At 50.0% G+C, this 16,314-nt stretch overlaps 1 protein-coding gene across 1 annotated transcript; it reads left to right on the top strand.

Annotated features, from left to right (window-relative positions):
* Positions 1-10,130: 10,130 nt before the first annotated feature.
* On the top strand, positions 10,131-14,756 carry TSPO2 (translocator protein 2). Its single transcript, XM_061363012.1, has 4 exons — positions 10,131-10,289; positions 11,781-11,987; positions 12,297-12,435; positions 13,266-14,756. Exons 2-4 carry the CDS (start codon positions 11,815-11,817, stop codon positions 13,446-13,448), a joined length of 495 nt encoding a protein of 164 aa, XP_061218996.1. The 5' UTR covers positions 10,131-10,289; positions 11,781-11,814; the 3' UTR covers positions 13,449-14,756.
* Positions 14,757-16,314: the final 1,558 nt, after the last annotated feature.

The raw sequence follows: 16,314 nt of genomic DNA, 5'->3' as shown, positions 1-16,314 counted from the left end.
GGGGCAGGACCCGGACCCACTCTGACACCTCAAATCTGTCTGACTTTTACAATACGGAAGTACCTCAGCATGGTTTAGCTCTGTTCTTTTTACCAGGTGACCCTAAGGCTTGAAACTGTGACTGGCCCCTTCTGAGCCAAACTCACCCCTCCATCTCCTAGAGCAGGTCAGCAGCTGGAGAGGGAGACGGAGGGACCTTGGAGCTAGGAGATGAGCAGTGGTCCTGCACCCAGGCTCCTCTCCCAGTGCAGTCAGAGCCCGAGACTGGGCACACTGGGAGAGCCCAAGGGGGTCAGATCTTGAGAGCAGCCTATGTGCCACGTAGGAAAGGCCCTCCTGACAGACAGCTGCCCAACCTGGTCCTAACCCCTCCAGCATCGCCTCCCCACCACTTCCTACCTTAACCTTTAGGTGAGGTTTCCCCTCCACGCCTTGCTGCAGTTGAAGCTTGTTACTACACATCCTGTCCAAGCACAGAGGCAGGGCCCCTCGCATCCCTTCTTGCTGCTGCAGAGGCTTAGCAGAACCAGCCATCACAGTATAACACTTACATCCCTCGTGTTCCTGCCTCCCTTCACCCAACAGGAACCTTTTCAGCCTGTTTCCATATCAGGGTCTTTCACCACTTGTCATTTTGACCCTGTTTCTGCAGTATCCCTTTCCCTAGGCTCTGCTTCGTAGAAAAGCATTAAAATACATGCTATAATATTCCTTTTCTATAGATCTCTCTTTTGGTTGATTCTTCACCTGTGCCGAGCAGCACAGATCTCCACTGGTCTGCCCGTGCTGGGAGCACCACTGTCCCCTTTGCATTTACCCACACACGACTTCATTTACCCCCATTCACCCACCTTGAGATTCCTCGACCCTCTTCTCTGGTAGGAGCCAATGTAACCAAGTGCTCTCAGCTGCAGCTTCCCATCCCCGCTCCTTCCCTTCTCTTCTGGGGGGGAAAACACCACCAGATGGAGCCTTTTTGCCACGGTGAAAGCCAACTGCTCGCTGTTGGTTTCCCTTTCTCTTCCTCAGCCCCATTATTGCCAGTCCTGGCCTCTAGGCTGGCTCTCTGGTCCCTTGTGCCTCCAGCAGGACTCTTTCAGAGCGCAGCAACCAGCACATCAGCTTCCATTCACTACTTCACCCTCCCAGGACTCGAAGGGACTGGAGAGAACTTGTGCTTGCACACAAAGCCGTGCTGCTTCCAATTGATTCTCATCCTCCACATTAACGTGGTTCACTGCAAGCCCGATTCAGCTGCCAGGCCAGCAGACCTCCAAGAACGTTTGCCAGCTTCCTAGTAGGTGATGGAGCCTTCGTGGAGTCTGTGGTGCCAGGACAGAGAATCGAACCTTTAAAATAGGTGCTGGAGCAAAGGGGAGCTTCCAGTTGATCCGTTTTCTCAGGGGACTGTCTCAGGATCTCAGTCTATTCCCTCCCTCTGCTCTCGCCTCTCCCAGCCCTCCTGGTGCTGCTTACAGCAGGCTGGGCTAAAGCAGACCCAGATGAGAGGCCCTGGCCCTCCCCAGGAGCCGATGCTCCAGAGCCACAGCAGGCATCTACCTCGAAGCCCCACTGAGCAGGCACCACCGTGTCTGTGTGCAGAAGGCTTCTGCCGCGGGCCAGGAGCAGTGCTTCGTTATCTAGCAGCAAGAGCTCTAGATAAAACTACATCCTTAGGATAACCCCAGCCTCCCCCTACAGGGCTGAATCAGCCACTTTATTCTGCAGGGATAAAGCCCTGATTGACTGCGGTATTCTTCACAAGTGTGAGCTTTTTAACCACCAACCCAGCCATGTGTTGCGTGGGATGCAGGGACAGCATCCTCCAGCCTAGTGACTGCCCCGGGGCTTGGCTTTTGCCCTGGTGAGCAAGGGAAATGGGGCTGGGAAGCCCCCAAGAGGAAAACCAAGGCTGAAGGTGAGGAGGAGGCTCTGCCCTGGCTGTTTACCAGGAGGGGATCGCTCAGTGCATCATTTGGTTTCACACAGCCCCTTCCTCCATCCCTCCAGGAAGCCCCAGCACTGGAGGAAGGGGATGGGGTGTATGGTGGAGCAATAGAGCTTTGCACTGACTGTGGAGGGGAGGGACTGGAAAACACCTTTCTTTCCAGGAGGAGGACAGGGAGAGTTATCCCAGTAGCAGCAGAGAGATGGGGAACACTCAGTCTGCAGGCCAGCCTTTCCCCAGTGCAGGGCATCTCTCAGTGGCAGGCAAAGAGGCTGTGAGGAACATGGTGGGTTGCTCTAATATAAAACCGTTTCTTTCACAACCGTTCTGTTTTAAATGATATAATATATATATATGTGAAAATAAAAATGGTACATGCAGTACAAACCTGGCTGTGCTGAGGGCTTCCTTCCACAGGCTGTGCTCCTTTGCAGGGTGCTCGGGGTGCGTTATAGGTCCCCCTGTGCAAGCTTCCACAAGCTATTTGGCCTCAGTTGCCCACTAGCTAAGGGATACCAGCCCTTCCTCTAGCATGAAGAGCTAGACAGGGAGAGAAATGTGCTGCTGCAGCTCGTTTTGCCATCCCTGACAAACAGGGGATGCGTTACAGGAGCTGCTGCAGAGATGGAGACTCCGTAGTAATCTGTGGCCTGATCAACCTGCCAGGAGTTAAGGATCTTATCTGTGATGCATCCACACCTCCCGAATGGGAAACAATGAGGACAGGAAACTGCCAAGGGGAAATCCATTCCAGGAGTACAAGAGGATTCTCAGGTGCCATAAAACACTCCAGCAAATGAAAGGGAAACTCATGTCCTCCATCAGAAAAGCCCAGCACATACAGGGCAGGGGGTGCTTCGGCTGTGCCGGGGTGGGAGAACCGGCATCACCAACACAAGTAAGTGGGAACCTGGGCCTCCTCCAAGAGCCCCTGTCCTGAGCTGCCTGTCCCAAACCCAGCCCAGGTGCTCCTCAGGCTCTGCTGCTTCCAGCCGCTCCCTTGTCACACACCAAGGCAGGGCATGGGCTGGCACCGCGCTGCCCTTCTCTCTTGCACTGCTCTGCTTTGCTCAGGGACAAACCTCACTGCTCCCCTGATGCCTCACCCCCTGCAGGACCAGCCCGGACACCAGCTCTGCTCCTACCAGCACCACCGAAGCTCCAGCAGTGGCTGCAGTGGGTGGAAAGGCAGGGATGGGAGGGGGCAGGATGCTTTAACACCACGGGTAGGATGTGCCCTGTTAATGAGCACACCCCCCATAATGAGCACTGCCACAGCCTGTTTGCTAATGATGCCCCAATCATCACCTGCAGCTATCTCTGCTGGTACCCTCCCATTTCCAGCCCGGCTGCTGGGATGGTTGGGACCAGAAGGGCTTGGATACTGCAGAATTAGCCTTGGGGAATGTGTTTGCTGGAGAAGGTGAGGAGCTGGAGGCTCTGGTTATAAATTGCTGTAGAAAGAGGGGCTCAGGCTTTCCACACCATCAGCCAGTAGCAGATTAAGCATCGGAATCTACATCAGTATTTACCCTCCAGCTCTGGTCTCCATAAACAGCCATGTGTCACAGCTGCCACTTGGTGCTTGGGATCACTGCAGTGGGATTCCAGCAAGGCAAGAGTGCTCCTGCACGCAGACACGAGCTGCTGAGGCTCTGTCCCTGCCTCTCTGTGCAAGGAGAGGTTAACGTCCCTAATGAGAGCACCACCTGCTCCTGTAATCCACTTTGTGTCCTGCCCCAAAACCACATCGAGCTCCTAATTAAAGTACCAAGATAATTATTAAGGCCATAACAGTATTGAAGGATTTGCCTTTGGCCATTCAAATAGAGCCAGCCCTAAACCTGAACCCAAGATGTGGCAGTGATCTAGGTCTAGATCTGGTGTTTAAGACAAGGACCTCTAAAACTGGGTCAGCACCCTGAGTTTTGTGGAAATAAAGGTTTCCCAGTTGATTTCCAGGGTGTGAAATGGGAGTGGGCAGGAAGCAGCTGGGAAATCCCACTTGTGTTCATCATCTTCGTTCTTAGAACAAAAGCCCTCTGCTCCGGGCACATTCCCTTCCCTTGGCATGTGCTGGAGCATCCTCAGGCTCTGGCTGGGATTCAGGGGCATGCTCCTCCCAAGGGATCCATTCATCTCATGCAGCATTCCCACCACTGATAGCAGGGATTGCACACGGGACCCGGCTGCACTGACACAATGAATTGAAGGAAACAGACTTTGTTCTTGCAGTGAAAGGGGAACACGTGCAGCAGTAACAACCCAACGTTGCCATGACCTGGCACCAGCAGAAGGGCCTTGGGCAGTGCTGTGAGAGCAGCTCACAGCAAACACTTCACTGCACCAGCGTTCCTTTCCACCCTGTGCATCCGCAGCCAGAGATGCTGAGTCTTCTCCAATGCATTCCTTATTCCCAGCTCTCCCCGACTTCCCATGAGTTGTGGTGGGCAAAGTCAAGAGAAGACAACCCCAAAAGCATGCCTATCCATCCACCCATAGGGTGAGGTGAGCTGGTTCCAGCACACACGACTCTTCTGGCTCTGCTCCCCTGCTCATACAGCTTTCTGGACCAAAGCTGGAGCCTGTCCAGATATCAAGAGCTCTGGCAAAGCGATTTCATGTCTGCACTCAATATAGCATTTAGACATACCCCTGTCCTCCAATGGCCGTGGGGAATACTGCAGTAATTCAATGCCCTTGGCTGGAGCTCTGTTGTAAAGGAGGAACCTCTTGTATTAAAGTCAGAAGACCTGATTCAGCACAATGCAAGCAATAAATCCTGTTTTCTACTTACACGCTCCACGAAGGAGACCAAACCATCTCTGTCTTTATACAAGTGGTATTTCTAACTCAGAGCTCCCTCTCTGAAGAAGAGCCCTCACTCTTGCTTGAACTGTGTCTCTGCCCATCAGCTTGGTCACCAACACAGCCAAGGGAAGTGCCTTGGCATTTACCATGTGCTGATAGGGCTCACCTATTGGATTTACACACTCATCTGGGTGGTTTGGTTCTACTTTTACTCTGAAATCTGAAACTGGACGAGCTCTACATGGGCTCTGAGAGCAGCACAAGGTGTTTCACAGCCCTCTTTTCCTTGTCATCCTGCAAAAAGCTGGACAATGACAATGCAGGAGGTGAGCATGGCTCACCTGCATTGCCTTAAGACCAGAGCAATCCAACCACCCAGGCACCAAGCAGCAGGGCTTTGCCAAGGCAGGAGGGTATCTTGCTAAGCAATGAGTCAGTTTTAGCAGCTGGTACATGTGAGGGAAAGGCAGATCCAGGAATACAGCAAAATGCTGGTATTTTATGGCTTGTTCAGACTTCAGAGCCATTCATAGATGCTCATTTTATTCTCCGGCAGTGTTGTTCCTGCTGCATCCCCGTCTTTGCAGATGCAGCCGAGCATCATCCCCAGCAGAAGCGTGGTGCTCCATCTCTTCTGGCCCATGGAGCTGGCAGCTCCTCGGTGGCTGGATGGAGAGCACACTCCTGCAGGAGCCTCTGTTGTGGCAAGGTTTCGTGACCACCATTGCCAAGGGTGCTGCAAGGAGCACATTCACTTTCCTCACACATCTCTACATCTGGGGCAGAACGCAGCAAAGGGACAGGCGTGGGGTGACTCACAAGCACCAAAGTGGGGCTCTAAATCAGAATAACACCAGGGTTAGAGCCGTTAACTCAAGGAAAAGCTGCGCACTTCAGAGCACAGAAATGAAAGTGCCTGCATTTGTCACATCTCCCAACTGCTGTGGTTTCTCTTCCTTTATTAAACCTTGGCTCTCTGCAACATCTTTACCTTGGCTTGGAACTCCCTGCGCTCCCTGGGTTCTTTCACCTTTTCACTTCCTATTTCTGTTAAGGCTGAAGAAAAACATGGTTTTTCTCTTCACAAAACCTACTCAAAGCACTGTTTTGATGCATTTTGACAGACTCACGACTCTCAGCAGAAGCATTTAGACTAAAAAGAATCAGTCACTGAAGCTTGCCCTCCTGGAAAAAAAAGGACATCTCCATTAAAAGAACAACGAACATCCTTTCATATAAGTTTCTCGGCCAATCTGATCTTGGGCTGAACTGTACAGGCAGGTTCAGATGCAATGGTGCTTCCTGGGTCTCGTGGAAGCCTTGAGTTACTGAATCAGGGTGGAAATCTCCTTCCATTGAAAAGCCAAGATGCTCGTCCCTTTCTTCTCCATCATCACCATCAACAAAACCCTACAGGCTGCCTAATGCCTTCCCTGGACAAAGCTTGTTTCCAGGTTTTATGCTTCCTGAACCCCGGGCAAGACGAGGGCTTGCCAGGCCCTCAAGGCTGGAAGAGCCCTTGGGAAGGACCCTGATGTCCTCTGGCTGCCAGCACTGGCAGGAGGGAAGGGATAGAGGAAAACCCCTCAGGTGGCCAGGAAGAATCACACTATCCCACTCCAGGAACTAGAGGCATCCGGTCTAATGGAGTTCACCATTCACTGCCTGTTGCTGGTGCTTGTCTTCACTTCCCCAGTTCGCTCTGAACAAACCACCTTACTACAAAGGCTGGAAGTCCGCATCAGGCTAATTTAGGGCACATCAGCACATGAAAGTGAACTTAAGTGAGAGCATCACTTGAAACTGCAATAGCTTTTCTCAATTAACTCTGCGTGTAGGAAAGACCTTGGAATGCATTTTAAGCTGCTTATTAAGGCATTTTAAAGTCCTTTGTGAACACTATTATTCTGGCTCACTTTAAACCTTATGCCCCAGTCTGACATTAATACAAGGGTTGCGATCATGCAAGCGCATAACCGAGCAGCTGAGTTGTGATACCACTTAACCCACTGCACTACAACCCTCTGCCAGTGGCTTGGTGGCATTTCTGCAGCTTTCTTTTCCTGAGGCAAGAGCTGAATCCTCTGGGACGGAGCTGCATCCCTCTGCACATCCCCAGGTACCATCCTCCCAGTGCCAAGAGCCCAGCATCGTGCCGTGCACACGCACCCATGGGCAGCAGTTACGTGCTCTGACTGATGGGACTGCTATGTGCAGGTCAACAGAAGCACTACCAAGTCCTCCAGCCAAGCAGGAATTACTGGTCACAGCTGAAGGCCAAGTATGTACCATCACATTAGAGCTGGGCTGGGTCTGTGTGTGGTTCATTAAAGCGGCTCAGCTAAAGCGGTAATTCGTTAAGCCGCATAACTTCATTGCTTGCAGTCATCTGCCTATCCCCACACCAAGATCCTCCTCCGAGGAAAGGAGGCGTTGAGCTGCGTCCGTTACAGTTCCTTCTCCTGGCTACTGAGGTGCAGCTTCTGCGTGCTGATAAGGCCAAGCCATTCCCTCCCGGTTATCTCATGCAGGCAGCCCTGCACGCCAGCCCTGCTGACAAACAAGCCGTGATGGGAGAAGCCCCAGTGTCCAAAACGGACCTCGAAACCCAGCCTGACCCTTGAGCTCCCAGCCGGCCACAAACACATCCCTTGGGATGCAGAGACCCGGTGGGAGCAGCGTGTGCCCAGCTCCTCCCTGTGGTCCAGGGGAATCAAAGGCTGAGCCCTCACAAGTTAAGGAGGCTTTTCTGCTGTTCATCTGGGATTCACCATGAGCAGGCAGGACTGAGAAGGATGCTGTGCATGCAGAAGCACCAGCACTCGCACTGCTCCGGAACACACCGAAAACTGGGCTTTAATCCCCTTAAAGATTTGGGTTTAAATTCCCTCTAGTGGAAAGAGGGGGAAATTGAAGCTGCCAAGTTCCTGCTCAACGAGCGATCCACATCCAAGCTGTGAGGGGCTGCGGGCTCTTGTGCTGGCCAGTGTGCACCAGACACATAGGGGAAAACCAGCTGGAGGCTCCTGCATCATGTCCTATTACCTGCAATTTTATTTCAACCTAACTGGAAACTTTAAAACCCAGGCTTTTATTCATTAGGAAAAAATGAACACTGATAACATACATCTAGTATGAAAAGCCTGAACAAACCAGGCTTTTCATAGCCCAAAACGTAGATGTTTTACTCTGCAGGTCTGAGCTGCTCACAAGACAGAGACTGTCATGAGGGTTCCTCCCCAGCCAGCACCGGTCCATTGGGCCGCCCAACCCTGCTCCTGTTCCTCCTCCCATTCCCATTCCCACCACTGGCAGCCAAACCCGGACACCGCTATTGTTGGTGTAAACCAGAGCAGCTCTGCTGGATGAGGAGCTCTGCAGATTTATGCCAGGAGCTGACCCCACACCTCTATTTCCAAAACTAGGGCACATTGAAACATGCGGGGTTTCAATCATGTTATCCAGGTTAACAGGGCCTTTATATTTGGGCAATTAATCTTGCACAGGCTGAGACCTCTTGGGACAACGTGCAAAGGTTGCTAAGGCAAGGAAAACAAACACAGTTGTGTAACTCGGTCCTCCCATGTCTTTTCCCTCATGAAAACACAGTGCAGGGATGCACTGGATCTGAAACCCGGCAGTGATGTAGTTTAATAATCAGAAGCACACCAAGATGTAGTTTAGAAATGATTTTACTAAGAGGTAGCATTACCTCATCCTGTGTTACTGTAGAACGATTCAAACCAGAAGTATTGAGACATGACCCTGGTAACAGAGGAAAACCAGTGCTGTGTTGGAGCGTGTGGTCATGATCAGAACATACTTGGCCATGGGCACTGGTGTGTCTCTGTGCACGTGCAAACTCTGGGTCCCAGCACTGATCCCTGCTTGGTGCCACCAAAGACTCTTCCCAAACCTGATGCTCATCTTTCCACACTCCCTCTCTGCCCAGCAGCCCCATTGCTGCATCTTCAGCTTTACCTAAGATGCCCTGTGACAGATGCCATTTGGAATTGCAGACAGGGAGCTGTGCTGCATCCTCTCGCCTAGGAAGCAGATGTCTGTCCAGGCGATGGCACCCAGCTTGTTGTGATCCACTTAGGGCAAATTGCTCATGTCTCATCCCGTTTTAACAAGCACCTTCATGCTTTCACTTAGCCCTTTCTTTCCTTGAGTAGGACTGACACATGACATTTAGGCCTGTAACTGCCCCTCTATTTTCTTCCTCTTTACATTTGCCATTCCCCAGCCTCACAAATTTACTGAGATCCTTGTGATTGGACCTTTAGTTTTCAATTCTTCCAGCATATTAGACTCTAAAACAGGCTGGGAATACAGGTGCTATATGCCAGGAAGAGCAGTTTGTGCTCCAGAGAAAGAAATACCACCAGCTAAAAGCTGTCAACCTGCACTCTTCCTAACCAAGCAGCCCAAGCCTGGTAAAGGCAACACTGCAGGTAGCTGCATGGTGACCACTGCAGCAGGCAAAGGACTGACCACGATGGAAAGATTCAGTCACACAGAGCAGCTGCATCGTTGCATGGCACAAGTTTCCATCACAAACAGCAGCAGGCTCTAAGAGCATGCAGGTGGCTGCTATGCGATCCATGTGCTGCTGTTCCAAAGGGGCAGTTACACTCTGCAGTAGCTGTGGGTTGATCGGTGCTACCTGCAAACCTGTCCCTTCACACCGGTTTTGGTTTTGTTTCTCCTCCCACAAAAGAGTAATTTCCTTCTGAGCCCAATAAACCAGAAGGTCTCACTGGTTCTATGCTATAACAGCAATACCACATTCTGCTAGGAACCAGCAATTCCGCCTCTGGCCGTGAAATTCAGGTAATGACCCATAACTGAAGTAAATGAGTGTTTCATTTCCCATCCCTTGCAGACAGCTTACTAATGGAAATTGATTTCTAGCTTTTTTCTCTTTCATTTAACACGCTTATATAACATCTTTATTTCGGATTCAAGCAGTTCCCAGTGACTTGTAGCCAAAAGAGTGGTGTATGGACAAAACCTGACCACAGCTGGCTAATCCATGCTGTGCACCAGCGAGGCAGGGCTAGCCTCCATGGATGGATCCTCAGGTGGGGATCAGCAGAGCTCGCATCCATGGGACACACACAGAAGTCCTGCTGCTATGGACCTGATCTGTAGGCACAGTTATACCAGCACCATGTTCAGTTGTAGGTGACACACTGCATGCCCAGGCACCTACAAGGGTGTTCCTCTGTCCCTGCAGCCAAGCCATGAGCCCCACATGTCCCATCCCAGAAGTGTCTGGGTGCAAAATGTCCTGCCCCCCCCATGGCTACTCAACCACCCCTAGGTCCATGTTAATTCTTGCCAAATTGGGCTCTGTGGTGTAATCTGATCGAGCCGTGCGCACACACACACACACAAACACACCCTTTTCCTGCTGTTAGGGTAAAACTCAGCCACAGTTCCTTCACTGGGCATCAGCAGCAGACACCAGCCGTGGATGTGCAACCCTCTGTCTGTGCAAGGGGAAGAAAGGCAGGAAGGCACGGTAAGGGTTTTCCAGCTCCCACCCCATTAGGTTACAGGGAGGCAAAATGAGGGTTTATAAGAGTGTTATTTCCAACCCTTCTGCAGCCCCTCGGGTCAGGCTGGCAACTGCAAGGGAGTTGGGAGGAGAGAAACGGCTACTTTCCCATTTGCCTTTCCTGAAGTACTATAGAGGAAGCAGAACTCAGCTGGAGCTGTTTTACAGTTTAAAAGCAGGACTAACAGCTATTATTTTTCTCAGTGTTGGGTTGATTTTCTGGTCCCATTGACACTTTAATAGCACCATAAATTGTCTGGTAAAGGAATTTTTAGTTAGAGATGGTGTCTGGGGTATTTGCTCCTTACTGATGTGTAAATTGGTTTGTACTGCTGTTGGGTGCTTCTAAAGATGGATGCTTTGTAGCATGATAATAATAATTAGCATAGGATATAGCAGAGTGTTAATTGTGAATTAAAATAGCAGAGATGCTTGTGCAGATCAGCCCTCTCCTGGTGCTCCCCATCTCTCTGACCACCATTGCCAGGGACACTTCTTCCCTGAGCAAAGGGGTTTTCTGTGCCTGCTCCTCTCTTCTTGCACTGCTAAACCCAGCCCTTCCCTTTGCTCAGGTGCATTTTGCACTTCTGCTGACAGCACAGAACTGCCGGGTTCCTGGAGAATCCCGTGTGTTATCCCCCATGAATGTTAATTTGGGTTGCATTCTGTAATGGATCAAAAGGGAAGATGACTATGGATACCAGATGGAGGAGGACAGGAGCCTGGCAGGTTCAGAGCCCTGCAGAGAATAATGGCAGTGGAAGAGATGGGAAAGAGAATGAAACACTTATCACAGCTGCCTTGTGTGGGAGCATAATGTCATTATTGCAGTAAACGTTCCTTCCTTTGATGCAAGAGGAAAACCACAAGCAAATGACAAAACTACTTTTGTGCCTCAGCTCACCTGCTTCAGAGGCAAAACCCCCTCTCTGCCCGCCAGGGTTGCAGGGAGGAGTAAGCAAGGTCCATTGAGCTGTAAGGATGCTCGCCTGTTATAGACTTTAAAGTACAAATCCATGGTGAAAAGGAGATGAAGTCAGAAGGGATGGGGTTTTCCCACTGAGAATACACACAGCTTTGCTGAGATGAGCACACGTTAAAGTTCGTGTGCTGTCTGACTTCGGAGGGATGATGGCAGGATCTGCACTCTTGTCTTCTAAGTATATAACCATCATAGCTGAACCCTGTCACAGGGAAATTGCTGTGAAATAGCAGGGGGAAGCCACTTTGCTGGGCAGATCAAGGGGAAAAATGTAACCATGGCAGAAATAATCACCCTGTTTCAGAGATGAGATGTGCAGAGGGCAGCCAGCAGCAGAGCTGAATGCAGTACTAAGTACCTTCTGTCTCAGAGACTGAAGAGGGATATGGACAGTTAGAGAAAAAGCTGGAAAAATCAAAGTAGGGGAAAACGTCCTTTTGAAGTGATAATCGATGATTGTTTTTAACTTACAGCAGGCAAAAGGCTACTTCAAGCCACCAAGGAAGGATGTGGGCTTATACTGTTGGTTTTACTGTCCTGCCTCATGTGGGAGGTTTGCTTGGCTGGTTCATGAGTCGAAAAGGAATACCAGTTTGGTATGAGAAACTGAAAAAGCCTTCCTGGTGTCCTCCCCTCAAAATATTGCCTGTTGCTTGGACTGTCCTGTACACCGGCATGGGGTAAGTTCTGCCATCTGCTCCCTCTCCCATACTGCTCTTGGTGACACACAGAAGCCAAATTGTGGGCTGGGTACCACAGGTACTGCTCATGTGCAGGGACAAAGCCCTTACTTGGCTTTGTAAACAGCTACTAAAGACAGTGCTGCCGTGGAGAAGGTGTAAGAGCCAGGCGGGTACAAGCAAGCAAGGGCCATGTGTGAACACCACTGCCCTGCACATCCCTGCTGCCAAACAACCTCATGTGAAAAGACTTGGTCTGTACTAGGGATTTCCTCACTGCAACCCTCTAACGTGTTCCTCTGTTCACAGCTACGCCTCCTACCTCATATGGAATGACCTGGGTGGCTGCAACAGGAAAGCGGTCCTCCCGCTTGGCCTCTACGGAGCTCAGCTGGCCTTGAACTGGGCTTGGCCTCACTTATTCTTTAGGGCACATAACCTGAAGATGGTAACGTATGGGTCACCCACTGGAGGCTTGGCTGCTGGGGTCCCTGCCACAGGGCTGTGGGAGGGTTTTATAACCACTTGTAAAGAGAGCCACAAGATGTGGTTCACGCTGCGCCTGGCTCTAGACAATGGTATCAGGCCCTTCCACCCCTCGCCCTGCTCATGCAGATAGGCAGGCACAGGGAGCAGTCAGCAGCCCCTAGTTAAGGATTCAGGGTGAGAGATAAGTCCTGCAGGGAGCCCCACCCTGCACCAGCATCCCTGGGGTGTATTAGCAGTGAGCAGCTTATCGAGCAAACACAATGCACTGTGCACTGCAGAGTCTATAGCAGGATGTGCACAAAGGTGAGGCACAGCTATACCCAAAAAGCACTCACCTCAGGAGCCAAGGCCCAGGGGTGACAGAGGCACAGCATGGGATTTATGTTTCCATCTGAATTCAGTCACCCTGTGGATATAAAGTACATTTGGAAAGTTTGCTCAGTGATAACAGCCATTGGTATTAACATAAATAAGGATGTGTTTGATGTGTCTGTGTGAGCAATACCAGCAGGAGGGGCACTGATCATCATTAACAGTCTATTAATCCACGGAACTTGATAATGAACATAAATTAACATCATTTTGGCTCCTGGTGTGACATGTTCTAATCTCACAGGTTAGGGTTCAGAGCTAAAGCCCTGGGGTTTAGGATCACTCTGGGTGACTTCTCACTGCCAAACCTCCCCCATTCCCATTCCATGTCCCCACCTCTGGTAGGATGGTGTGTAGTGGTGCTGGGGAAAGCTGCCCAGGGTGAGCACCAGCATCACGCTCATCTCTTTGCTACAGGCACTGATTGACATCCTCTGCTTGGACGTGCTGACCATAGGCACCATGTGCTCCTGGTACCGCATCAACAAGGTGGCAGCGCTGCTGCTGGTGCCATACCTGGGCTGGTTGGCCATGGCCACCTGCCTCAGCATCCGCATCTGGAAGGACAACCCCGAGCAGAAATCAGGGAAGAGCGAGTAAGAGCAGGACAGAAATGAAGGCATTTGGGGGAAACTACACTGTGCTGATGTGAACCAAGATCTAATCATCTGGGGGGGGGTCATTCTGGGACAGGCATCGGAACGTGCCTCCTCCTCCTCCCACCTTCACTGTGGCTATGTCAAAGGGTTTGCACTATGCACCCATGTGCTCATTTGAGGTAATTGTGTACCCTTAACCTGGGAACAGCACTGCTGAGGTCTGAGTGACCTTAACGTTATCAGGTCAGATGCCATTAGCCAAACTAGGATCTCACAATACCAGCGGAACCCAGGGCAGCACCTGAACACCCCTCGTAACCCCCTGAGAGCAGAACTTGTTCACACACGTGGTAAATCCCATCTCCTCTGCTGGGACCAAACAAAACCGCCCTTCCCTTCTGCACACCAACCTTTAAGGAACTTACTTGGTTTTTTGCTGTTTGTGCTGTTGCTTCATTTCCATGTATCTCTACGTTTGTGCTTTATACCATTAACGTTTTACCTGTCAGTAAGCAGTAATCTGCCTTGTTCTGCTGGTGAAAGGAGACCGGGCACTTTGGCTTCTATTTGTGGAGTATCACACTCCTTAAGTTTCATGCTTCAAGATAAAGCAGCAATGATTAGAATGCAAATGCTTCTCCCCAGAGGAAATTTCTCTCTTCCACCTCGTTGTGCTACCCCTCACCAGCAAAGAAAAGCCACCATCAGTGCCTTTGACAAAACCACTTAAAACGCTGGTTTGGGTTTTTTTTTAAGTACAGAAACACAAAAGCCTTTGTAAAATTTAAGATCTTGCTCACACTGCCTTGAAGGTTGTAATTCCATGACTGCCAAACAGCCCCACAGCAAGTCTGTCAGGAGCAGAACAGGTTCCTCATCCCAGAATCTGCCCATTCTGGAATATTATTAATCAAGAAAGGTTTAAATACATTTAAAGGTTTAAATCATTCCAGAGCAATGGGACCAAGCCATGGCAGAACCAAACACAAGAGGTGCGTGGACTGGTTCTTGTCCATCCTTTATTCCAGCCATTGCCTTTGAGGGATCTGAGCCTTAGATGTTGCTGTCTAAAGAGACTATTTACTATTAGTTTCTAATGGATAGAAACCATCATAATAGAAGTGAATAGCAATTAGATAGAAGTGAAGAAAGGCAGTGAATGGGTTTTCTTTCTGGCAGCTGACTGTAGATTAGGGTGCTTGGGTAAACTTGCAAGGGGGGGGGGGGGAGGAGGGCTTAGCTGGGAATGTAAAATAACTCTATTTGCTTTTAATAAAACCAAGCCACTTCTGTTTGGAGAATAAATAAATCCAAGTTCTTATTTTCCTGCTTGGGATCCTATCTGGAGCCCACAGCCTGTGCTCTGGCTCCAAAGGGATGGGGATAGGCAGCCAGGCGCAGTGCCAGTGCCTGTTAGGAGTGAACGGGCTGTGCGGGTTCTGAAGCCTAAAGGTCCCTTCAGCCCCTATACAGTGCACACACGCTCACTTGGGGATGCATCCCCACAACAGGCTCCTCCAATACGCTTCACACACAGCTGCAAGGTAAGGAAGGCCAGTTGTTGGGGTTTGGGTCCTTCCTGCATCACATCAAGCCTGATTTTTGAGCTCCTGAATGTTCTGAGGTCCAGCTCATGCCAGCAGCAGAGCCAGGTGCTTGGTGATGGGACCTGGGAGCACTTGGAATTGGTGGTACCTGTTTGAAACGTGGTCATACATCTTGTTCTGTCATTCTGAGCCCATCCATTATTCCTCCCTCGTGGCTGCAGGACACCTTTTCACAGGGCTGCTGCTGCAAGCACATTGCTGTAATCTCCCCAGTAAAAGCTGCACAAGAACAGGCCATTGAATGGATGCGGCTGTGAGCAGGGCTATAAAGCAGGAGCAGGGCTATAAAGCAGGAACAGGACGATAAAGCAGGAGCACTGCAAAGAGCACTGGAAAGATCATAAGCTACTTAAAGAGAGAGAAAAGTCCTGTGTATTTCAGGGCTTTATATAACTGAACTCATTTACAGTGGTGCCTTGTCTGTGTCTTCCAGAAAGCAACATGCCAAAGGACAGGAAGACATAAATTGCTTCTTCCTAAAAAGAAGCTGATAGCTGGGCTGGAGACTCAATCCTGTCCTTTCCCAGTCACTGTGGCAATGCCCCAGGAACAGGGATGAGCCGAGCCATTCAGTGAAGCCAGGAGGGGTAAAGCAAGTCTTTACAGTGCCCTCTGCTTTTGGAAAGGGGAAGAGTATTAATGAAATCACATTTAAGTTTTTAAGTGACTTTAGATCTAGTTGAAACCTGCAAACTTTTAATCACATTTCCAAATTAAATAGGTGAATGAATATTTGAGCAGCTTTCCTAAATGAGTCCTCTTTTCCCTTCCTCCTACTTTCATCTGCAGCTAAAGGAAAACCTGGAATTAAGAGTAATAGGCTTTTTTGATCTTTTGCCTTCCCTATTTCCCGACTGCAATGACTTGGTCTTGTGTTCATTTCAGTTTCTCTTCCTTCCAGCCCACCTATAAGTGCACCAAGAGCTTCTCTTTGCTCCTTGCATTCTCTTGCAGGCAGCAAACCCAGCAAACACTCCTCCATGTAATACACGTAAGAGCTTAAAATCAATTGGCAAAGTTAAATTCAGCAAAACACCCTCTTGTATTAATATTTAAAGCATCATTTGATATATTTGCTATTTAAACAGATATACTAAAACCCCTTGCATGAAAATAACTTTAATGACATTTCAAAAGCAGTCATCTAGAAAATACTTAATTATACCAAACCAGCCTCTGCTTTCGTAGCCCTGGCTTCCCATCAGCACTGTGGTCACGCCGTGGCTGGGAGGAGCTCGTGGCCACACAGCCCTTGTCCGG

The sequence above is a fragment of the Neopsephotus bourkii genome, unplaced genomic scaffold (assembly GCF_033783945.1).
Source record: "Neopsephotus bourkii isolate Nb327-2 ecotype Australia unplaced genomic scaffold, CSIRO-AGI_Nbou_v1 NB_1139, whole genome shotgun sequence".
Taxonomy (NCBI): Eukaryota; Metazoa; Chordata; class Aves; order Psittaciformes; family Psittacidae; genus Neopsephotus; species Neopsephotus bourkii.
Note: the sequence above shows the minus strand (reverse complement) of the source record. Positions and strands in the feature narration are given on the sequence as shown.